General features: G+C 41.8%; 1 protein-coding gene across 1 annotated transcript in view; it reads right to left on the bottom strand.

Annotated features, from left to right (window-relative positions):
• Nucleotides 1–24284, bottom strand: part of ANKRD13C (ankyrin repeat domain 13C) — an 80336-nt gene that overhangs the window by 32031 nt on the left and 24021 nt on the right. The window contains exons 2-4 of the mRNA XM_036754528.1: nucleotides 15416–15457; nucleotides 9077–9181; nucleotides 6288–6373 (exon numbers count right to left, since the gene is read on the bottom strand). Coding sequence (XP_036610423.1) covers nucleotides 6288–6373; nucleotides 9077–9181; nucleotides 15416–15457 — 233 coding nt within the window. The remainder of the gene's footprint in view (nucleotides 1–6287; nucleotides 6374–9076; nucleotides 9182–15415; nucleotides 15458–24284) is intronic.

Here is a 24284-nt window from a genome sequence, read left to right as displayed (position 1 = left end):
GTGAGACACAACTGAAATGACTGAACAAAAATCTGAACTGATCACCTTAGCCATCCCTCCTATAACAGCTCTTGTGACGGCAAGAAAGCCCATGGATGAGGCTCCCACAGTTTCTACAACAATAGGAAATCGGAAGGCTCAGAGAGAAAGGAAATGGCCAACTTTCCAAGGAGGACTAGGCTACCCAAGTCTCTCCTGAGAACCAATATGTAAATTTCATGTTCCTGAAGAACAACGTAAGGAGAGCTGGACAGTACTACTGGGAAGAGAAGGATGTAAAGAAGTCTTCCTTCAGCTTAGGACAAACCTTCCCACCACCAATTCTTTCCAGCTTGACACCAGGAGCCACTGAGAATCTCCCATGTCTACACTGCTGACAGTGGCGAGTCCTTTCTACAATAGCCTCAGACTGAACCCTGTCCCCAGCGCAGCACTGGGTGACTAATGACCAGGCCCTTTGATCTTCCTTACTCCTATTTTTACCTTCCTACAGCTTCAACTTTCTGCCATTAGGACGATAAGGATGATTCCCTCTATCATCTCTAGTCCTGACTGCTCTCCCTTGATCTACACATAATCTCACACTTCCAATTGCATGATGAATTGTTCACACTGGACATCCCACCAGCCCCGCAGACTGAACTCAAATTCCTCCCACAGACCACCATTTTCCTTGGTGCTGAAGCTGACTCCCTTTCACTGGCTCCTTCAGTCAGTCACGAAGTCCTGACATTCCAACATCACAGCTTTGCTAAGACCTCAATTCTTCCTTCCCATTACCATCCTCTTACTTCCAGCTACTCCCTCAAGCCTGGAGTACTACAATAACCTTTCAACCTGCTTCCCCAGATCTGACAGGTCCCATCCTAAAGCCATCCTGGCACAGTGTCACCAATTAATTTGGTCACGTCCTTAATCAAAAAATCATAGAATGAAGCCTTCCTATCCTACCAATTTTTATGAAACCTCCAATCAAGCTAACCAGGTCTGCCTGTTACTTTCCCAGGATTTCCCACCTTCACTCATGTTGTTTCTTCTTGGAACGTGGCTTCCTTCCCAAAATTGACAACTCTCAAACCTTGTTGCCTCTTCCATCACACTTTACCCCACTCAGTTCCATTATGGAGAGATCTTTCCTATCTCTGATGTCAAATAGCACTTTCTTTGTATTAGTGACATTTAACTAACACAGAAAGCAGTATATGCCTATGTATATCTGCCTTACAAAAACAAAAGCTCACTGAGGGCAGGCGTCCATGCCAACCAACACTCCTGTATAGTAAACAGGAACTGGTAAGTGTTACACACAAGGAGATGGTAAATGTGCTGCCTGGGAAAGTGTCACGTTCTGGCCTGATACTGTAAAAGGCATCACAAAGAGCTACATCTGATTCTCACTGATGGGGTCAGAATGACAAAGACCCAAAATAGAGAGTTTGCGATAGAAAAGGAAAGGAATTAAAAATGAATATTAAAAATTGTTTTACATCTAACTGGGGAAAAAATACTAAATAAAAATCCACCAAAAAATAAAAGAAAAAGGAAAGGAAAAGGAAAAGAAAGGGTGCACAGTCCAACGTACACCTAGATTTTGAAAAAGTAACTTTCAAAGTGTTCAGAGGAAAGACAGGATCCCACAGACTTAAGCACAGAAGGGATAACAGATGATCAAGAATAAAGCTCTGACGATAAGAAAGGGAAATAAATCCACTGAAGAAGAAACATAGAATTTTTCTGAACAGACTGACAAGAGATGCACAGGGAATTTATCAACCTAATTATAGAGTGTAAAAAAGAAATGTACATAAAACGGAAGCAGGGTTGAGCAAGGCATGATGTCTCCAAGAACATGATCTGTCCTATAAAAATGAAGTCAGGAATGCTAAAGCTCAGTGTGGATTGAGGGTGGGGAGGGAAACGAAGTACAATAAAAAGGGTGTTGTGTTTTTAAAGACAAGATGAGAGAAAAAGGAAGTATAAAAACCTTGAATTGAGGAAGGTGGAGGATGGTAACTGGGAGAGCAAGCTGGCCTCCACCTTATTCTGTTATCTTCTCTGCCCAAGACAGAAACCTTCGAATGAAAAATGATCAGGGTATGCCCTAAGTGGGGAAATAAGAGAAGTCCAAGGATACCAAGCCATCTTGGGTAAAGGTAAGTCATCAGGACCACATGACTTACATCCTTAGATCCTCGAAGAACTGACAGAGAACTGCTGAACCACAGTCAGAGGTATGTGAAAGGCCTCTACTTAAAAACAAATAAATAAAAAAGAGTGCACACCACAGGCTGGTGATCTTAACTTCAAGTTCTAGAAAAACTAGAGCAAATAATTAAAGAGATGTCTGGCTAACACCTAGAAAGGAAGTCATTAGACAGTTCTTACTAGAACAGGTCATGCTGGTCTAACCTCATTTCCAGAGGCAGGAAATGCCACAGAGAAAATGAAGAGAATCCAATCAGATAACATAATCAGATGGATTCAAAGTTGTTTGGAGTGGCAGATTCAAAAAGCACTTACTACTGGTTCAATATCAACGCTGCAGAAAGATTTCAATGGAATACTCCAGGATCTGCTCTAGTATCTTTATCAATGACTTGGATAGAGGCACAGAAGGCATAACTCATAAAATATGCAGATGACACTGAACTGGGAGATACGGATATCACACTCTTTGACAGAATTAGCAGCTAGAACAATGTTGAAAGACTAAGGAATTGTACTAATCCCAGCAATATGGGATAAAAAGAGATAAATATAAAGTCTATATTTGGTTACAAAAAAATCAACGCTGTACAATTCAGGGAGTTGTGGTTAGACAGGAGTTATTCTGAAAAAAGATCTGAGTGGTTCAGTGGCCTGTAAATGAGTTCCCTGCTGGGAGTCAGCAGTGTGATAGTGCAGCCACAAAACGAATGGCCTATGAGGCCTATGAAAGGAACGTAATCGACTGTTTCACTGAGTTCTGCACTAGATGCTGGGCATCAGGGAGTCCTGAATTCAGCTTCAAGATTTAAGAAAAACACTGATAAGCTGGAATGTTCAGGGATTCGCCAAAATGGAGAAGGGCCTTGGAGTCCACAGTATTAGAGGACAGACGTTTAGCCAAGAGAAGAGAAGATCTGTCATCAACTATCTGAAGGACTACTGTACAGAACAAGGACCACACTGGTTTAGTCCCAGATGACATGAGGAGTAATGGCCAGAAGTTACAAAGAAGAGAATTCAGACCTTCAGAAATGACCTCTTCAAAAGGGGAATGGGCCAGCCTCCAAGGAGGCTGGACACAATGTGCAAGGACTGACTTTGATAGACTCAGCCCTTCTCAGCAATGCAAGGACCTAAAATAATCCCAAAGGACTCATGGTGGAAAATGCCATCCACAACCAAAGAAGGAACTGTGGAATCAGGATGCAGAGCAAAGCAGACTATTTTCTTTTTTTTGTTTTGTTTTATTTCTTTCTCATGGTTTCTCCCATTCATTACAATTCTTCTATACAACATGATTAAAGTGAAAATATATTTAATAGAAATGTATATGTAGAGCCTATATCAGATTGCAGGCCATCTTGGGGAGGGAGGGGCAGAAAATTTAAAACTTATGAAAGTAAATGCTGAAAACTAAAGATGAGTAAATTAACTAATTAAAAAAATAAAAATAAAGTGAGGCTGGAGCACCCTGCTCAGGTATATCCAAGCAAGGCACCCTGCTCCTGGACAGCTGGTCAAGGCAGGTGCCAAGGCCCAGCTAACTCTCAAGTCTGTGATTCCCTGAAGATCCTTTCTTTAACAAGATCAGCTTTCCCTTTCAGAAAGTACAGAAGTAGATCCTTAGGGCAGCTAGGTGGCGCAGTGAGTTAAGCACCAGCCCTGCAGTTAGGAGGACCTGAGTTCAAATGGGACCTCAGACACTTGACACATACTTAACAGCTCTGTGACCTTGGGCAAGTCACTTAACCCCAACTGCCCTGCCTTCTCCCCTCCAAAAAAAAAAAACCATAGATCCTTTCCATATAAAGCAATGAAAGTAGACAGCAAGAAGACAAGATTCAAGAAATTAAAATTTCACACATTAATAAAAATTATAAATGCATATGAAAAATTTCTAGGTAAAATCTAGGTAAAATACACGTGTGCAGGAGTATGTAAAGGATATGAGTATATAGCTGGGCCATTGGTGGGAACCAAGGTCTGGAACCGGCTCCACCAACGCAAGTGTCCACCCATGCATGCCGTGAGATTGGCCCAGAAGAGCCCACTTGCCCAGGGTCACACCTATGCCTTCCTGACTCCAAGCCCAACATGCTGTCCACGATGCCTTGCAGCCCCTCTGTACAAGTAATTACCTTTGACAATGCAAACAGCTGAAGGGTTGTTTGTTGGTTTTTTAAATGCCCCTTTCCAATTCATATAGTTAACAGCTCCATAAATCAGAAGAACTCATTTTAATCTACTGCTCCAATCACAGCAAAGGCCAATGCTCTACCGCACAGCTGTCAGACACGCACTGCCCAGCAGTGAAAATGTAACTGGGAAATAGTTATTAAAATAAATAAAAATACAACAGTGCAGAGACAATAACGTTCACGTGGTTTTCTAAGTCAGTCAATGACCCCACACAACTCAGCGGCTCCCCGGCTCTCTTAAGCTCCAGGATCTCCGGCCCAGAGCAGCCTTATATGCCTCTTGCAGCCCGGAGTGGCTCATGGTATTTGGGACTCCCCAAATAGAAAACTTTCATTTTGTCCTAGGGTTTCACACAATACAATCCACAACAACAAAAAAAGTAGAGAAAGCGATATGAAAAGTTAACACAGATCAGGAATTGAGCGCGCAAAATCTATTTTTAATTTTTGGAATGCCCAATGGCATTATTTGGAAAAACTGTTGATGAAATTTATATCATAATTATATTAAAAGGAAAATATCCCATATAAAGAATAACATAATGATGTTATATCATAAGAACAGCCAAAGCAAACCTTAGATGAATCATCACCACTGTATCTTATCAATCTTACTAACTTAAGTAAAAAAAAGTTTTAAAAATTCCTAAAATTTGAGATAGAAAAATCTTAGATAGCAGGGCATTGCTTGCAAATTCATCTTTATAATTCAACATTGATTTTTAAAACTGTTTCTCTATCCCCACATTTCAGAAAACAAAACCAAAACCAAAAACATCTCTACAAGATCGTAAGTGGACTACATTTGAAGTACGTCATCATATCAGACCTAAGAAAAAGTGACCTAAAAAATTAAATTTTTAACCATATAACTAATCAAGGAACCATTCTGATCTAATCTAAAAGTCTAAACAATAAACTATAGTAAATACAATAAAATAGCAGTAATGCTATCCTCATTATTTGAATAAGTCCATAAACATTTAATAAATACTACAAACACATCACCCGCTGAAGTCATAAACCAATATCATTGTGGCATGAAGACAACCTTGGGTTCTAGGGGAATGTGAATTCTAGAAGGTCTTGTCAAGCTGAAAAAGCATTAAGCATAAGTCTTATGGTTGACAATATGCCCACTGTCTGCGGATCAACCTAGCTAACTGTGGAGAGGCCCACAATTAGATGAACAGCAGAAACTCTCCAACAACATATATCAAATCCGAGAATTTGGAAGGGCAAAGCTGTATTTTCATTGACAAAATGGTAGGTCCTTAAAGTAGACTACGGAATATTTTTCCTTAGCAGAATGGCTTCCCTGTTATCCTGTCCCCTGGGCCTCCAAGATGAGAAAGGACCTGAGATCCACCTCTCTGCTGCGTCCAGCTGGTCTCTCTGCCCTGCCTCCTCTCAGAGACAGAAAAGTCACCCAAGCGGAAAGGGAGCCGGGGGGGACTTGCCACTTCCCTTCCACGGTGACCCACCCAGGTTCTTGGCTGTCACCGGAGCTGGACTTAAGAGCTTCTGAGGCAGCTTTAAAAGAAGAAAGTGGGGGGAATGACAGCAGCACCAGCAGCGGTGTGGTAGACTCCCCCCACTAACTGGCCTCAGACAGTGGCACTGGCCAAGGCAGATTTCTTTCCAGCTCTTCCAAGGTGGCCCTTTATCATCTCTCATCTTCTCCCTCCCCTGTCTCAGGAGACAGAGAGAATTAAGACTACTAACAAGAATATCTCTGAGTTTATAATTTGGACTCTTCATTAACTGACAGAGGAGGACCTTAAACCACTCAATAATCAATCAGTGATATGTACTTCACTTTAATCCAATACTGAGGCAGTCAATATTTGGGAAGGAAAACAGAACCAAACAACAGCTCACCTCTTTCAGGGCTTTTAATAATCGAGGTCGCTTTTCTTCAACACTTTCCCTGGACTGCTGCTTAAGCTTCCTTAAAAGTGCTGTAACTAAATGAGGGGAAAAAAAAGTTAATTAAAAAGTTTTCATGTATTTTCACTTGGCTTAAAAAAAAACTGCTTCCAAAAGGAAATGCTGCCCACATGACATCACCAGTGTAAGCATGGATGTGATTTCACTAACTCAGAAACACCAAGAAAGACTGCCAGAACTCACGATTGCCACCCCTCAAGTCGCTAAGCACCTCCTTCCAGGCCTCCACCTAGCCCAGTGTTCTCCTGGTTAATCTGCTGCCAGCTGGAAAGCATCAAAGTCCTGGTGGAGAAGATGGGCAACCTGGGATCTATTCACTTCATGAAACCTGAGCTAAAGGAAAGCTCTAGTTCTTCACTGTATTACAGAATGTCAGTGTAAAATAATATATAAAGAGGAAAAAAATTGATGACCCAACCCCAAACTAGCAACGTAACTAAAGCTATAAAGAAAACAAAAAAAGGACCTTCTGAATCTCTCTAAGGAATCTTCTAAATTCCAGAGCTCTGGGGGCCACCTGCAGCAACGTGTCCTTTTCTCCAAATGTCACTAACTTCCGCACACTGAAAACCTTCCACAAGAGGCACATGCTACAGCAGAGACCTAGAGAATATCCAGACTGTCCAGGGCTCACATTAACTTCATTTGTCCTCCTCTGCCACCACAACCACCACTCATTTCCACAAAGTCATGCTTTAGTCATGGCCCCGAGGCTCCCCGAGTTAGCGAAGAGCCTGGCAGTGAGGGGACAAAAGTGAAAAGTCTAAAGGAGCTAAATAAAATGAGATAGGCTTAGGGGAAAAGATAACCAGTTCTGTTTTAACAGACTGAGCTTGAGAGCCTGTGGGACGTCCCAATTGAGAAGTCCATCAGGAGGCAGGAGATCAAGAGAAGAGCTGGACTGGGGGTCAAGAGCATAGAATGAATGATGAATCCGTAGAAGTGACAAGATGTCCAACAGGGTGTAAAGAGCAGTGTGGTCAGGGGACACAACACGTATACTGATGCTACCAAGGAGATGGAAAAGGATCCACAGACAGGCAGAGAGGAAACCTGGCAGGCTCACAGAAAACCCCAAGGAAGGGCTAATGATGGTGTCAAACACCCCACACGGCTCAAGGATGAGTGGACTTTCTAAAGCAAGGACTTCGCAAGGCACAACCAGCCAAGAGGACAAAAGACCAAGGGAGATTCAAGGCCAGGGGAAGCATCTGGTTCCATGGGTTAACCACAGGGTCAGGGCCCCGAGAAGAGGGCAGAGGCAGTGGCCTCAGAACAGAAATGAATAGAAGACAGGGACAGAATATGACGGCAAAGATGAAGAAGAGGTCTGGAACAATAACTGGAGAATGGCTGAACAAGCTGGAAACATGGAATGTTACTCTACAAAAAAAGATAATGATGGATTCAGAGAAACAGAGAAATACTAGTAGGAAACGATGCAGAGTGTAATGAGTAGGATCCGGAGAAGAGTCACATGATGACCACAACAATAATGTGAAGGGAAGCAACCCCAAAAGACCTCACAGCTCAGATCAAAGGAGTGACCAATCACGACTTCAAAAGCTTCATGATGACACAGAGCTACCCCCCCTCTTGGCAGAGAAGAGATGAATTCACAAGAGAGACAGAGGGAGAGACAGGAGAAGACAGACTGAAGGGGGAAGAGGGAGGACAGAGAGAGGAAAGGAAGAAGGGAGACGGAGGGGAAAAGGAGGGAAGGCAAAAGGAAGGCAAGAGGTAGGCAGGAAGGAAGGAAAGAAACAAGCACTTATAAAATGCCTATGATGTGCCAAGTACCGTGCTAAGCACTTGGCAAACTATGACTTTTTATGATCCTCACGTGTTATTTTTATCTTTACTTTAAAGATGAGAAAACTGAGGCCAACAGCAGTGAAATGACTCACTGAGCTCCCAAGTGTCTAAGGTCAGGCCTGCAGCTCAGAGGCCTCTGAGAAGGAAGCAGGCCTTTCACCAAGAGGGGAAGCTTCTACTGAGAGAGAAGTACGTGAGCAAGCAAGGGCAGACAGGAAAAAAAGATCAGCAACAAAACAATTTTTAAAATGCACAGAAGAAAAAAGAAGTGCCAAAGAGAATACAAATAGAGTGATTTTGTTACTACTGGTTAAGTTTTATTCCTTGTTTAAAAAATTGATGTGAGAGAAGTTCAGTTTGTCATACAACACTTTCTATGTCCTTTGAGGAGGGGCAAGGGCAGGGCGATAAGCCAGAAAGCATCTGGCAAGCTGGGGCCTGCACATGCTGGAGACACAGCCAAGGAGGCCGCAGTCACATGTATAGTTGAGTCCCCAAAGATGAGCACAGGGGTCAAAGTGGAAAGCTCAGGACCCTGAACCTGAGCTCTTTGGAAAAGTAAAGAGGATGAGCAGGTACCTGGAAGAAAGTCAGACCAGGTGACAAAGATGGAGGGGGCTGGCGGCAAAGGGACAGTCCAAGCAGGAGGCAAGTATGAAGAGTAGGAGAGAAGGGAAACAGGACCCAGGACCGGGGCCGCTCATCAGGAATGCTGCACCTCCTGAAGAAAGCCAGGTTTCCACTGGAGCAAATTGGAAGAGCAGCAAGTAAAGAATTCTAGGATGGAGGGAAGTCTGTTAACAATGGAGGATTTCTTAATATGCATCGGCATGCATGTAGACTCAATTCTAAACAAAATCCCACCCAGAAATAGCAGCCAGACAAGAAACACTCAGAGCTCTTACTCATCTGTCTGTCTCCATAGCTGATGGCTTCTGCCAGAGGGCTCCATCCCTGAGCATTTTTCACCTTTACTGGAGCATTGTGGGCCAAAAGCAAATGGGCACATTCTGCAAAAGAGAAGGCATTTTAAGCACACCATTCCCAATTATTTTTACATCACTAAAAAGGAGAATCATCCAAGAAAATAAATAACTATAGAGAATCAAATAACTGTTGAAAATAGCTAATAAATGGCATGTTGTTTAGGGTCCATTATGAAAAAGAGTGAATCCCAGCCCTCAGAATCTTATCACTTAAGAGTCCCACGAAGCCACACTGTAGGGATTCAATCAATTGTTGTCTTACTTTGCTCCTCCAGAGGCCCAGGCTTCATCAATGGGGACGTTCAGTCTCCCTCACCTGATCCCAACTCATCTAGAATTTCTCATCCCTTATAACGTTTCTCCATGAATTACACCATGACTCTTCCAGAGAGGATCTGCCCATGCAGCTAAGGCCTTTCTCTGCATGCAACACAAAATCTCCCCATGTTTACTCTAATATATCACTGTAACCTGACTGAACCCCGCCTTTCCATCCCTGCTACCATCAAAACTAATCATTGACTAGCTGCCACTAAAAAGTAGATCATTCCAAGAGCCCTGGGCACAGGAGCACTCATTCCCCAGCTCTTTCGGCCATCATACAGGAGAGGAACCCCAGAAGAGAAGGAGCCTTCCTTTCAGCCCTGCCAATCCCAAACCCAAGCACCAACCAAATACTTCTAAATAAGCAGGTAAGCCAAAGAACCCCAAGAATAGCAGGACCCCACCAAAACCACCTACTCTGCTTCCAGCCTAGCCCATGCAGCCACAGCCCAAGGGAAAACCTCTTGTAGAAATGTGACCTAGCAACTTCTTCTAAAGGTGCTACAGCCAACACCACCTCTTCAGGAACCACAGCGACTAAAGATCCAGAAAAGAAAATTTATGGCCACTGAAGACCCTAGCACTGTCAAATGGTTCAACATCGATATGATTCATTAAGCGAGATGACACTGGAGAAGAAGCATGCCCCACCTAGTCCACCGCTGCCCCCAAGGACCACAGGGCCTTCCCTTCTGACTTGCAGCTGAAATCTCCTTTCCGGCTTATTTCCCCCATCAGATGGGAACTCCCGGGTAGCTGGAGCCTTCCTGATTTTCTCTTTGCATCCCGAGCATTGGACACAGTACACAGCTGCACACAGAAAATACTTAATAGCGGCTTTATTTATTTACTGCCACAGAGGCTAGTGGTATATTTTATCTGATTCCTAGCCTCTAAGTTGTCATTGGTAACAGAACATCAACTGCTTCCACCAGCCATACTAATTTCTGTTGCCTTTGCTGCTTTCCATAATCATGATTATTCTAAACCTATGATGCTCCATGATTTACAGGCATGAGGAAAACATCCAAATATTATAATGGTTTTCTTTTTAATGGACTTACGTGCATCTATTACTTAAAGAAAACTCAGATTTGGAATTTTTTTCAAAACTATTGACCGTATCCTATCAGGGAAATAAAATATTCCCTTACCATTCTTCCCCAAAGATGGCCACTTCACAATATTAGCTCTTTAAAGCTAATGAATGTTAATATATAATTGTGTTTTCAGTTAATGAAATGTTAACCTTAGCAATCTTAAATAAGTAAATGATACACCAAAATATCTCTCTCTGATCTACTACTGAAACAGTCAACTGGGCCTCCTCAATGGCCTGTCACTCTAGAAACATGTTTAAAAGGAAACAATGACTGAGGGCTGGGGGCCGGGGGGGTTGTTCATCGAAATAAATGTCATTCTAGCGTTTATTTAACATGAAAAGATCATAGAAGTACATCATTTAAATGTTCGGGTTTGCCAAAATCATTAGGATATGGCTAATCCCTTTAACTCAAAGGAGGATAAATACTGAAAGATGCATACACCCCAAAGGGGGAGGGGAGCAGCAAACAGAAATCTAGTTACAATAAAGTGAGAGGCTTCGTGGCATGAGAAATCAAGCACCGGACCTGAGGTCAGGAAGACCTAGGCTCCAATTCCACTTCAGACACTAACAGTGTGGCCCTGGGAATGTCACACCCTCCGTTTCCTGAGAAGGCCCCTTCCAGAGAGAAATCGACTACGACAGATCCATTCTCTCCACAGATGTCTTTTAAATATAGTTGCCTACAGATGAATCAGAGAAGAGCAAAGGCCAACAGACCGACAAGCTGCTTGTCATCGTTTACCACAAGAAGGGGATCCTAGTTAGTCAGTGATGCCCAGTATAATGAATCACACTGCTATGGTTTTTTTAAGGGGTACAAAGTTAATTCTTCCCAACAACCCAAGAAGGCAGCCATTTCTTCATTTTTAGCCCATTATCTTCATTTTACCCATTAAGAAACTGAGGTTTTGAGAAGCTCAAGACAAGACTAAAAAAAACAAAGAAAAGGAAAAGAGAAAGATCAGAGGCAGAGATGAAATCAGCAGAGAAGCATCCAGACAAGAATCAAAGAAGACAAGACTGAGCAAAGTGTGGGCCTGCAGGATGGAAAAGGGAGGCCATCTCCATCTCCCCAGCCCCGTAAGGTCAGGGGGCGTCTGCTGGGCCGCCACTTGTCCTCCAATAATACAGCCATGGAGGTTAAAGACTAGCCCAACCTAAGCCATAATAGGACAAAAGAGTGTGTCCAATAGAGATTCCAAACTTGTTCTAGGGAATGACAAAGAGCAGGAATAGGAATATTATCAAGATAACTGATTCTGAAGCTTTAGACAGACAGTAATTAAACTCCGAGCCACATCCAGCCAGCCATTCATTGGCGTGCTACCAGGGAGACAAAGACAAAGAGGAAACAGTCCGTGCCCAGAAGGAACTTACATTCTATTGGGGGAGCCAACACATAACTATCCAAGGATACTCAGAATACAAAACAGACACAAAGGAGGGAGGGCGCTAGCAGGCCGGGAAAGGTCGTCAGGAAGGACTTCATGCAGAAGGGGATTCTTTAAGTTGGTCTGGAAGGAAATGAGGGAAGTGAGGGATTTGGTGGGAGGGAAGGGACGGTGTAATACATTCCAAGTATGAAAAGTATGGAGACAGGAACGTAGTGCCTTGTGTGATAAACAAGGGGGCCCAGCCCATAGAGTGTGGGAAGTAAAGTGATAGATAATGATCATAACAATGATAGCTGGCATTTACATAGAACCTTAAAAACTGCAAAGCATTTTAAAAATACCTTATTCTAATCACCGCCCTTTAAGGAAGGCGTTATTATTATCCCCACTTTACAGATGAGGAAACTGAGGCACAGAGAGGTGAAGTGACTTACCTAGGGCCACACAGCTAGTAAGAGTCAGTTCAGTTGAGTGAAGAGGTTAGAAGCCACACTGCAAAGGGTTGAAAAGTGAATGAGAGCCATAAGAAAAGTAACTTTTTAGAAGGGTTCAGAGGCAAAAAAGATCCCATCTAGTGAGGGGCGAGTTTAGGGAAGACTTCATGGAAGAAATGATGTCAGACTGCCACAACCCCTCACTGATAGGATCCCACTGTCTCTGTTGCTGGTACAAACAAAAGGGAAGACCTCCAAAGCTGTAGACAGGAAAATGGGATGAAAGGGAGGGGAGAAGAAAAGGAAGAGGAAAAGAGAAGGAGGACAGGCAATAAGTTTGTAAGTTTGGCTCAGAAAGGAAAGAGTGACACAGAACGACAGTTTAAGGAGGTAGCAGAGTTGAGAGAAAATGTTTTTTCTTTTGAGGATGGAGATACTGAAGTCTGATGTGAGGCAAATGAAATGGGGAGGGCTGAAGAGCAGAGAGAGAAGGGTGGAGGGAGAGGCTCAAATGCTGGATGAGGGGAGAAGGGTACATGGATGGATCCTCAAAGGTTTGAGCTTCAATGGCAACTCTGATACCTCAAGAAAATGGGAAATCATTTCTATTATAATCACTTTAACAGGAAAAGGAAAGCGTTGCCTTTCTTTGGAGTGTCTTAAACTGGCTTGCTTGCACTCTAAGAAACAATGAAGGATAAATTACTAACACCTAATGAAATAAGCAGATCCAGAATAATATATGCAACTATTACAATAATGTAAAGGAAAAACCCACTAAAATGAAGCTGGAGCCTCCCTGAGTAGTTCAAAAGAGGATTTGCGGCCCAGGCCGGGGGATAAGGAAACAAGTCTTCCACTCCTAAGATCCAGGGGACATTTGGGAGGGAATGTTGCACACACCATCAGACACTGGCACTGTGCTGGCTGGCTTTGCTCCTACAGGGATCACTGGAAAGGCAATAGAGTATAAATGGGGACATGACTAATAGAAAAAAAAAACATCACTTTTTAAGGCAGGAAAGTATAGAGTACATCTTACAAGAACTTCCATTAAAAAAGTTCAAGTTTAGAAACCCAAACATTTATCTAGATAATTCTAAGCTACCTGGAAGATCGTGCTCTACAGAACAACTCATTCCTAAGACTCGTGGATAGGTGAAATTCTACAGTAGCTAGGAATATAAAAAGTAATTAAAGAACTTTGCTTTAGTGAATTTTTTAAAATAAAGACTAGGAATTTAGGCTTTTATAATTACCTGTGATAAAAGGCAACCAAGAGATAAATTCTATTGAGTACTATTTCCTATATGTTCAAGCTTAGGATCGCTTGTTCTACTGCTATTAATAATTAATTAGTAATTAATCGAGTCGTATTATTAAAAGCCTCACCAGATCCAGTCTGTTGCCAAGTCTTGTCAAGTTCACCTTCACCATCTCTTTCCTATTCACTCCTTCTCTATCACTGTCACCACCTAGTACAGACCTTCAGCACCTCACAAGTGGACTGTGACAAGAGTCTACTGGTTAATCCGCCCACCCCAAAGTCTTTCCCTGCTATAGTCCATCTGCCACTCCGTGGCTGAACTAATCTTCCTAAAGCAGAGCTGTGACTGGTCACCCTCTGCTTAATAAATTCCAGTGGCTCCCACTGCCTCCAAGACCAAATACAAAACCCTCTGTTTGACACTCAAAGCCCTCATTGCCTGCCCCTTCCTGCCCTTCTAGTCTGCTTATGCTCTCCTCCCCCACCATCCTCTTCAATCCGGTGACATGGGCCTCTTTGCTATTCCCCGCACAAGTGACTCCAGCTCCTGACCAGGCATTTTCACCAGCCATCCATCCTGCCTGCAAGGCTCTCCCTCCTCATCTCCTCCTCTCATCTACTCTGCTTCAAGCCTCAGCTCAAATCCCACCTCCTACAGGAAGTCTTTCAACAACCCCTTTAATTCTAGGGCTTCCCCTCAGTAGATTTTCTCAAATCTATGCTGTCTTTACCTTATATGCACATAGCTGTTTGCCTGTTGTCTCCCCAGTTAGATCATGAGCTCCTTGAGAGGAAGGATTGTCTTCTGCCTTTCTCTGTATCCCCAGCATTTAGCACAATGCCAGGCACACAAGAGGTGCTTCCTAAGTACCTGCCTGACTTGGAGATGATATTGAGTTACTGAAGGCTTCTCCAGAAACCTGTAAGCTCTGGAAAATTTTACCAGCTACAAAGACTCATCAGAATACAGGCTTGGAGACAGACACTGTGAAAGGCTGATCCTCCACTTCTCTGCATGGGGATTTCTCTTTAAACTACAACAATTCTCGAATATCAACTTCCTAATTGTGTGAGGAGGCACTAACTGTGCTAGTGAGGGGGAGCCACACCAATGAAATCACAGGTCACTGAAATATGGAAGCAATTCCAACCTCCTCAGAGGTAGAAAGTATAACCAAGACTTAGCTTAGTCATCGCAGTGAGTTGTGCTGATCTATCTTAGATAAACACATACCATATCTACTGTGCATTCAAATTTCCAAAAAGGAAATATTAAAGTCTTATGCCAAGGGTAAACCACAATACAATTATATTGGTATTCAAAGTGACATAATTCTTAATCCTTAAATGCAGAAAAAAATTAATTTTCCTATATTATGAATCTTTTAATAAAAAGATTATTAATAAAAACACTTTCAAAAGTTATTAAGAACTTCAATATGACTTATTCTATTCTGTGGCAAGAATATGGTGGGAAAAGAAAATTTATCTTTCTACATTTAAGACATTGCCATCTCAAAGAGCAATACTTTACGTATATTCTAAACTTGACAGAATTTGCCAAATGAAAGAGGGGAAAATCCTCCAGGTTTAATAAATAATAAAAGCTAGTGACAGCGCAAAAGACTTTAGCTTCATCCTACATGTTTTAAAAGACCGAATTTATGTTAAAATTTTAAGATTCTCCACCAACATGATGTTTTAAAAGGAAAAAAAAATATATTTACTAACCTTTATTTCCTAACATCACAGCAAGATGTAAAGGAGTGTTTCCTAAAACAAAATTAAAAAAAAATTAGATGTAATAAAAGAACATAAGACAATTCATTCAAATGGGGATCCTTATTCTGGTAAGTCTGACATGAAATTAGGGATAGATAACATCCTACCACCAAGACAAATCGACGTGATCCTGCAAAATTAGAACATGGTGATTGTGACCTGATGCAAGAGCAGTCTCACACCTAGATATGTTATAGACAAGTTGATCAACTTTGCATGGAAACCTCTTCTTCACTACCTTGGTAAGAGGCAGCTAAAGCTCCATGCCAATCCATCTATTTTTACCACACATAGAAAAAAGATGAATTCAAGGTAGCTTTCCTTTATCTCAAAAAAATTAATACCACACTTACTTTTTATTAACTATTTTTCTGATGCTAAACAAGCTATTTCAGAAACAAATTCCTAAAGAAACGAGAAGAATAGGCCTAAAGCCAAACAAATAGCCAGCCGCTACTCAATGTCCACCCTATGGAAGATAAATCATGATAGCCACTCCAAAAGAGAGACAAGTAAAGTCATTTTAATTTTACTGTAGGACAAATTTCATGCTTACTTTCAAATGAGGGGGGCACCCTACTGCACATTAACTTCCAACACAGAAGCTGAATGCCTCCAGAGCTACCCACTTTTACTACTTGGCACCTGCTGGACTCCTTCCAACTCCTCCCATCACTGATTTATCTATTCACTCAAATAAACAGGTGAAAGCTCCAGGGGTTCTGAGCACTAAGAAAAACGATGTCAAACTACAGACCCTGTACCCAAAGAGCTGAATTTAGTCTGGCTAAGGGACAAGTATAAAATAAGTCACTACCCCAAGTCTTGCAAAGAAACTGCATTACTAAATTAACATGCAAATTCAATGAGGTCAGAAGGGGAAGGCTGTTAGTAACTCCGGGATAAGGGGGTTAAGGATATCTGGAAATAGATCCTAAGTTAGAAATGAATATCTCCTAAATGTGAGAAAAAAATGTTCAGCGTGAATGTGTGTGGATGTGGACATGGACATGTGGGCCGTTTATCTGACCCTTGTCTTTCACTCTACATACAGCTTGAATGGTAACAAACTTTACACAGCACTTTGATATCAGCTCTCTACTGCAGTTCCTACACAGAATGCTGTACACTACAATTATCTGTATCTGGATCCTTGCCGAACACCAAGCTCCTTGAGGGTAGAGATGCATCTTGGCTAAGTGTTCCATCTCTCCCAGTTCCTTGCCCAATATCATGCAGACAGCGGCTACTTTTAAAATGGATTTGCCATAAAAAGAAAAAAAAATTCTATCCACCTCCAGGGAGAGAAGTGATAAGCTCTGAGTGCAGATTGAAGTATACTTTTTTTTTTAACTTTATTTTTCTTGGTTTGCATGTGTGTGCTTTCTTTTGCAATATGGGTAATGGAGAAATATGTCTTGCATGACTTCACATATATAATCGCTATATTGCTTGTCTTCTTGAGGTGTGGGGGGAAGGGGGGGAGAGAATTTGAAAAGTCAAAATTTTTTTAAAAATGAACGTTTAAAAAATGTCACATGTGTATCGAGAGATATTTAACAAAATAATTTTTAAATGAGTAAGATGTATTAGCCAGCAAGGTGGCTCAGGGAATGGAGCGCTGGACCTGGAGCCAGGAAGGCCTGAATTCCAATTTGACCTCAGACACTTACAAGCAGTGTAACTCTGGGCAAGTCATTTAACCTCTGCTTGAGTTTCCTCATCTGTAAAATGGGAATCCTAAGAGCACCTCCCTCCCACGGTCGTTGTGAGGATCAAATGAGATCATTGTACAGCACTTAGCGCAGTGCCTGGCACAGAGCGGGCGCAGGAAATGTTAGTTACAATAATGGTGACAAAATTAATTACAAGAAGATTCAGTCCTACTGGTCTGTGGAAAAAACAGGTACTGCATTTACACTGCTGGTAGAGAAAGCAATATGGCAGCACAAAGGCGATCAAACCGTTTGTCCCAATGACAGCAAAGCCAGAACCAAAGCCCATGTGTATTACCAGAAGCTGGGGAAGAAGCAGGGAGAGAAGACTCACTTCTACAAAGATGGTCCTGAACAGCATTATTCTTAATAGGAAATATCTCTATTATTGTGTATAACACTTAGAAATTGGCCCAATAAATACAGTTATATAAATGTAATGGCCTAAGAAAGGACAAATATGAGGAGTTACAAAGAGGGGAAGACACAGATGTGCTCTGTACGATCAGAAAAAGCAGAATAGGCATACACATGATTACAACTATCTAAGTAATGAAGAGCACTTCCAAGTCCAGAAAAATGCCCAGAATTGGAAATTCACCAGGACAATGAGAAACAAAAAAGAATGCTGGTAACTGTTTTGTTTATGTGTTTAATTTTTGTTGTTTAGTCATTTCACTCATGTCCAACTCTCATGACCCCATTTGGGGCTTTCTTTGCAAAAATACCACAGTGGCTTGTCATTTCTTCCTCCAGCTCATTTTACAGATGAGGAATTGAGGCAAACTGAGTTAATTGACTTGCCCAAGGTCACATAGCTTGAGGCCAAATCTGAACTCCGACCTTCCTGACTCCGGGCCATGTTCTATCCACGGTGCCAACTAGCTAAATAACGTATAAACAATCTTGCAGGATCAATTTTTATTCTTGTTTGTGTACCTGAAAATTACTAACTTTAGATTTTTTTAAAAATTAAATGCTGTTGAATGAATAGAATGCTCCTATGTACCATGTAAAGGACTCTGTCAGCACGTCAAATGTTCCCAAATAACATTCCCATTCTCCTCACAAGAATGAGAGTTCAGAGAGGTAGTACAGCCTAATGGCTAGGGAAATGAGTGTCTCAGTAAGGCAATAAACACAGCATCAATGATACTCATGAATATGCCTGTGCAGTTCTGTACTGCAAAGTAGGAGAGACTCTCCGCATAGAAGACAGAAGTAAACCATTTATTCAGACACCAGAAAATCATATCCCATAACCAAATGTTCAGCTCCCACAGCCAGCCAGCCCACTTTATCACAACAGCAAGGAACTTAAAATACCAGAATAGCCTGCAGGCTCGCCATCCCAAAACCTCTCTGACCCCCCAAACACAAACTCACAGTACAGCCAAGTCAGTCTGTTCACCTCTAACTATCACTACGGCAGCCATTAGCAGCCATAGCCACGTGTTCTTCTACTCTCTCTCTCTCTCTCTCTCTCTCTCTCTCTCTCTCCCCTCCCCGCCCCCCTCAGCATTTCCTGTGACATAACTTCCTTTTCCTATCAGGAAGCTCCTCCCACCACATGTGACTTAGGCTTCCCGACAAGCAGGTCACAGGGCCTATCAATGGGTGGAAAAGATCTTCAAATCTAAATCGCTACTATACGGAATCAGCAGACATGGGTTCAAACACCACCGTAGACACAACAGCTGCAGAACTGTGGCAAAGTGCCCAAGCTTGAGTTAGCTTGGTGGCAAAACGAAGGCAGGCTGGGCCTGGAGTCACAAAGATCTTAGGATCAGACACTCCAGCTACAACCCTGTCTCCCCAAGTGTGAAATGGGGATAAGAGCCCTTACCTCACAAAGCTGCTGTGAGAATCTGAGGAAACAGCACACGCGAAGCTCTCAGCACAGTGCCTGGCACACAGCAGGCACTCTGTACACAGCAGTCATCATCATTATTACCTCCCACCACTCCAATTTTCTCAACCGTAGAATAGGGCTAATAGCACTGCTACTACACATGACACAACTGGGTATTCGGCAAGCTTTTCACTTTTTCAAACAGCATTCGTCATATTCTTGTTTGAAAAGTGAGAATATTTATTCTCACTTTTTATTTTTGTGAGAATTTTATGTGAGAATATGAAAGATCTTTTGAAAATGATAGAGCCCATATGAGATAACTGATTCTATGCTATAAGGACAAAGGACTTATATAAGTTAGAAAAAACATGAAACAACAGAAAATTAAGGCGCATCAAGGAAAAAGAGATGATCAACAGTGTGACACGCTCTAAAGAGGTCAAAGAGAGTCACAAATGGAAAGAGGCCCTTGTGTAAGGCAATAACACAGGCCACTGAGGACCCTGGAGAGAGTCATGTCCTTGGAATTGTGATGAAAATGTTAGACAGTAGGGGGCTGAGGAGAGACGCGTAGTACACAGGACATTCCCATTTTATAGATGAAAAACCTGTTAAAGATGTGCAGTAACTAAGACAAGGTCACTGGCCAGGCCTGCAAACTTTCCAAAACAAAGCCTATTGTTTAACAACTACAATGACTTGTTTGTTTGTTTTGGGGGGAAGACAGGGAGCAGAAGAGCACCAGCCAGTGAAAGTTTAGGGAACTCCCAAGGACCTAGAAGGGCCTGGGGACCATCAAGTCTAATCCATAAACAAAAATTTCTCCAATCTAACACATCCAAAAAGGAATCATGGAGCCTTTGCAGGAAGACTTCTGAAGAGCGGACATTTACCACCACTTGAGGAAACAACACATTCCAATTCTGGACAACTGTATGGGTGAGGAAGCTTTTCAGGCATCTCCAGCCTAAAGTGGCCTCATTGCACCTTCTCTGCATGGCTCTTGGATCTGCTCTGTGCAACTAGAAGACCAAGTCTAGCCCTTCCACTGTGGGATAGCCCATTAGATGTTTGAAAAGAAAGCTTCCATTGCCACAGATGCCTCTTTCCTAAGCTAAACATGGCCAGTTCCTTCAACTAATCTTCATGACATGAACTCAAAGCCCTTTTATCACTCTAGTACCCTCCTTTGGACACTGTCTAGTTTGTCAATGTCCTTCTTAGACAGTGTGTCTAGGACTTGCAGGGGCAGAACCAAGATAGTGGAGCAGAGAAAGCAGCAGAGCTCCCCTCCAAACAACTTTAAAATAACACCACAAACTGAATTCTGGGGCTACAGAGCCAACCAAAGGGAGTGCCTGTGACAGTGGGGTAGGGGCTGGCCCAGACCCTACATGGCGGCAACACCAGCTCTGGGGAAGGCAAGAGCAGCAGCAATTTTGGGAGCTCTGAAGCCAGAGCCAGTAAAAGCAGAAATAGATTATGGGACCCCTCTGCTACCCTGGGTACAGGACCCAGTACTGTTTAGAAACTCCGCCATCTGTAACTATTTCCAGATCACTGTTCAAGGGTGGTAAGGATCACTGGCCAAGTTAGTCCCAAGGGAGCAGGCACCCCGAGAAGCAACACTGCTTGAAGCTACAAGAGATCAGGGGCCCCTCCTAGCTAAGGATCAGAACTGAGACCAAGATAGCCGTGACTACACCTCTCCTCGGATCATACCACGTTGGAAGGACCAAAAACTTGCAAAACCCCAGAATGAGCTCTGAAAACAGCAGTACAGAAAACCCTGAAGCTTGAGATTAGTGGCCCCACAACCAACACCCTGGGAACAGGACCCAACTTTAACATAAAGTTCAAAGTCAAGAAATAGTCTGGAAAAATGAGCAAACAACAACAACAACTGAACCTAACCATAAAGAGTTACTATGGTGACAGGGAAGATTAAGACACAAAATCAGAAGAAGACAATGAAGTTTAAACAGCCAGAAGCAAAGACTCAAAGAAAAATTTTGAAAAGCAAACTGGATACAAGCCCAACAAAAATTCATGGAAGAGTTGAAGAAAGAGATGAGTGGTAGAGGAAAAATTGGGGAAAACTGCTCTAATTTAAGAGCAATGCAAGAAAATTATGAAAAAGGAATTAACAACTTGGTAAAAAAAGCATAAAAAATACTGAAGGGAAAAAAACCCACCTTAAAAGCCAGAATTGATCAAAGAGAAAAGAGAAAAGCTCACCAAAGAAAATAATTCCTTAAAAATAAGAATTGGGCAATGGAAGGTAGTAACTCCATGAGACATCAAGAAACAATAAAACTGTCAAAAAATGAAAGAATAAAAGAAAGTGTGAAATACTTCATCAGAAAAAAAAAAAGCTGACCTGGAAAATAAATAAAGGAGAGATGATTTAACAATTATTGGACTACCTGAAAACCACCAACAAAAATTAAGAGCCTAGATATCATATTTCAAGGAATAATCAATGAAAATTACCCTGACATATTAGATCCAGAGAGTAAAATAGAAATTGAAAGGTCTACTAATAACCTCCTTAAAGGGATCCCAAAATGAAAACTCCCAGGAATATTATAACCAAATTCCAGCACTTCCAGGTCAAGGAGAAAATATTGTGAGCAACCAAAAAGAAAAAATTCAAGCATTATGGAACCACAGTTAGAATCATACAAGATTTAATAAGCTTCCAAATTAAAGGAGTGAAGGGCTTGTAATATGATATCCTTAAAAGCCAAAGAGTTAGGAATAGAATGAAGAATCACCACCCAGCAAAACTGAGTGTAATACTGTTTTAATAATCCGGCTAGCAGCTTCTGTGGGGGTGTAAGATCCACCAACAACCAGCACCCAGAAAACTGCCAACACGCTGCAAAAGCACAGGTTCTTTTGATCTGCTTTAGTAAGGAAAACAACGTTAAGGGGTTGACAAGCTTACTTTAGTTCAGCATACAAATATCATTCACTTAGTTCAGGAGAAAAAACCACCACTCTGAACTTCAGAGCAAAATACAAATAAAGTACAAACATGGACAGACAGACCTTGTCTGATTCAAATCCCAATACATAGTTATCAGAGTTTAACAAAGTCCCAGCATCCGGGTTACAAGCTAGAGGGCCCTTAGCTACAGCTGCCTGAAGTCTCCGCATCAGCACACCAGCACGAGTTAAAGCCTGGCCTCAAGCCCTTGCTCAGCACTCCCCGGTCCACATGCAGGTCAGCCCTGCTACCAGCAGCTCCTGCTTCTTCAGCTCCTTTGGCTTCTGCTTTGGTGTCTTCAGCTTTCACTGTCGCTGTTGCTGGCTCCAATAAGTCTCAATCTCCAAGCTACGTTCTCTCTTACAGAGTTTCAGACGTCATCAAGCGTCGTCTGAATGACCAGAACTTAGGCTGCTGTGATTGGCTATTGAGTTAGCACCTCCCCTTAGTTGGCCCCACCTTAGTTACCAATCCACACCTACACAGGTTTTACATCTAATAGGGGTTTGGGCCTGGGGCTTAGCACCTAGAAAGACTCAATGAAATACACTGAATTACTCAAAGGAAATAACAGCCAAACTCTTCAAGGGCACTTGGTTGAACTAAGTGCTAAGAGCCCATTCTGCTTACCAACACAAATACTTCAAGGGAAAAAAGGGATATTTAATAAAACAGAGGACTTTCAAACATTCCTGATGAAAAGACCAGAGATGAATACAAAATCTGACCTTCAAACACAAGACTCAAGAGAAGCCTAAAAAGATAAACATAAAAGAGAAATCATAAGGGACTCAATAAAGCTAAAGTTTTACTTTTCTATATGGGGAGATTAGACATGTAATGCCTAGAAACTTTACCACTATTACTGCAGTTGAAAGGAATCTACACAGAGGGCATAAGAGTGAGTTGATTATGTTAGGATAACCTGGAAAAAAAAAAAAGAATGGAAGGCCAAGAAAGAGGAAGAATGGGGGAAATTATCTCACATAAAAGAGGCACACGAGAAAGACCTTTTACAGGAGAAGGGAAAATGCAGGCGGGGCAACACCAACCCTAAATTCTAACCTATTCTACTCCATCTGAATGGTTTTAAAGAGGGAAGAATATATATACAGAAGTGGATATAGAAATCTATCCTACCCAACAGAGAAGAAGGAGAGAAAGGAAATAAGACAAAAAGGTGGAGGTGTTAACAAAGAGGAGGACAGATGAAGGAAGACAGTGGTCAGAGGCAAAACAGACTTTAGAGGAGAGACAGGATAAAAAGAGAAAAGAATAAATAGAAGAAAATAGAGCAGAGAAAAATGCACAGTAAGTAATTAAAACTGTGAACAGGAATGAGATGAATTCAACTGTAGTAACAATTTTGCTAGCACCTACTATGTATAAAACCAACAACAACCAGCGACACAGAAAGCCATTAACATTAAGGGGGTAACAATCTTACTTTAATCCAACATACAAATATCATTCACTTCATTCAGGAGGAAAAGCCAGCACCCTGAACTTCGGAGCAAATACAAACATACAGAATATAGACAAGACAAATCATAATTCATAGTTACCAGGAAAGCATCAACATCTGGGTTTACAAGCCAGGGGGCTTTTAAAATAGCTGTCCAGAGTCCCAAGCCACTCTTCTAGTGACTGAGAGCCCCAAGGGAGAACACTAACCTCTAGGTTTATATATCTTGTTCAGGGTCAAAGGGTATCACAAACAAGTCACTCAAACCCATGCAAACCAGGCTTTCCCTTGAGGCAAGGAGGTCATCAAAGACTCCTAATTTAATCAAAGAAACAAAAGGCCAGACTCATCAAGGGCACTTGATTAAATAAGTGCTCCAAAAGAGAAAGCAGTAAAAAAAAGTCCTGCTTTAATTAATATTACATCAACTCATGAAAAAGAAATAGCAGAATAGATTAGAAACCACAATCTGAAAATGTTATTTATGAGAAACACACCTGAAACACAGAGATACACACAAGAGTTAAAATAAAAGGCCAGAGGAGAATCTATTATGCTTCAGAGAAGTTAAAAAAAAAAAGGCAGGAGTAGCAACCATGATCTCAGACAAAGCAAAAGCAAAAATAGACCTAATTAAAAGAGATAAGCAGGGAAATTACATCTTGCTAAAAGGCGCCATATATCAATACTAAAGATATACACCAAATGGCATAGTATCTAAATTCTTAAGGAAAAAGTTAAATGAGTTATAGGAGGAAATAGTAAAACTATACTAGTGTGGGACCTCAATT

The sequence above is a fragment of the Trichosurus vulpecula genome, chromosome 4, assembly GCF_011100635.1.
Source record: "Trichosurus vulpecula isolate mTriVul1 chromosome 4, mTriVul1.pri, whole genome shotgun sequence".
NCBI classification, from domain to species: domain Eukaryota; kingdom Metazoa; phylum Chordata; class Mammalia; order Diprotodontia; family Phalangeridae; genus Trichosurus; species Trichosurus vulpecula.
The sequence above is the reverse complement of the archived record's forward strand: the minus strand, read 5'-3'. Positions and strand labels throughout refer to the sequence as shown.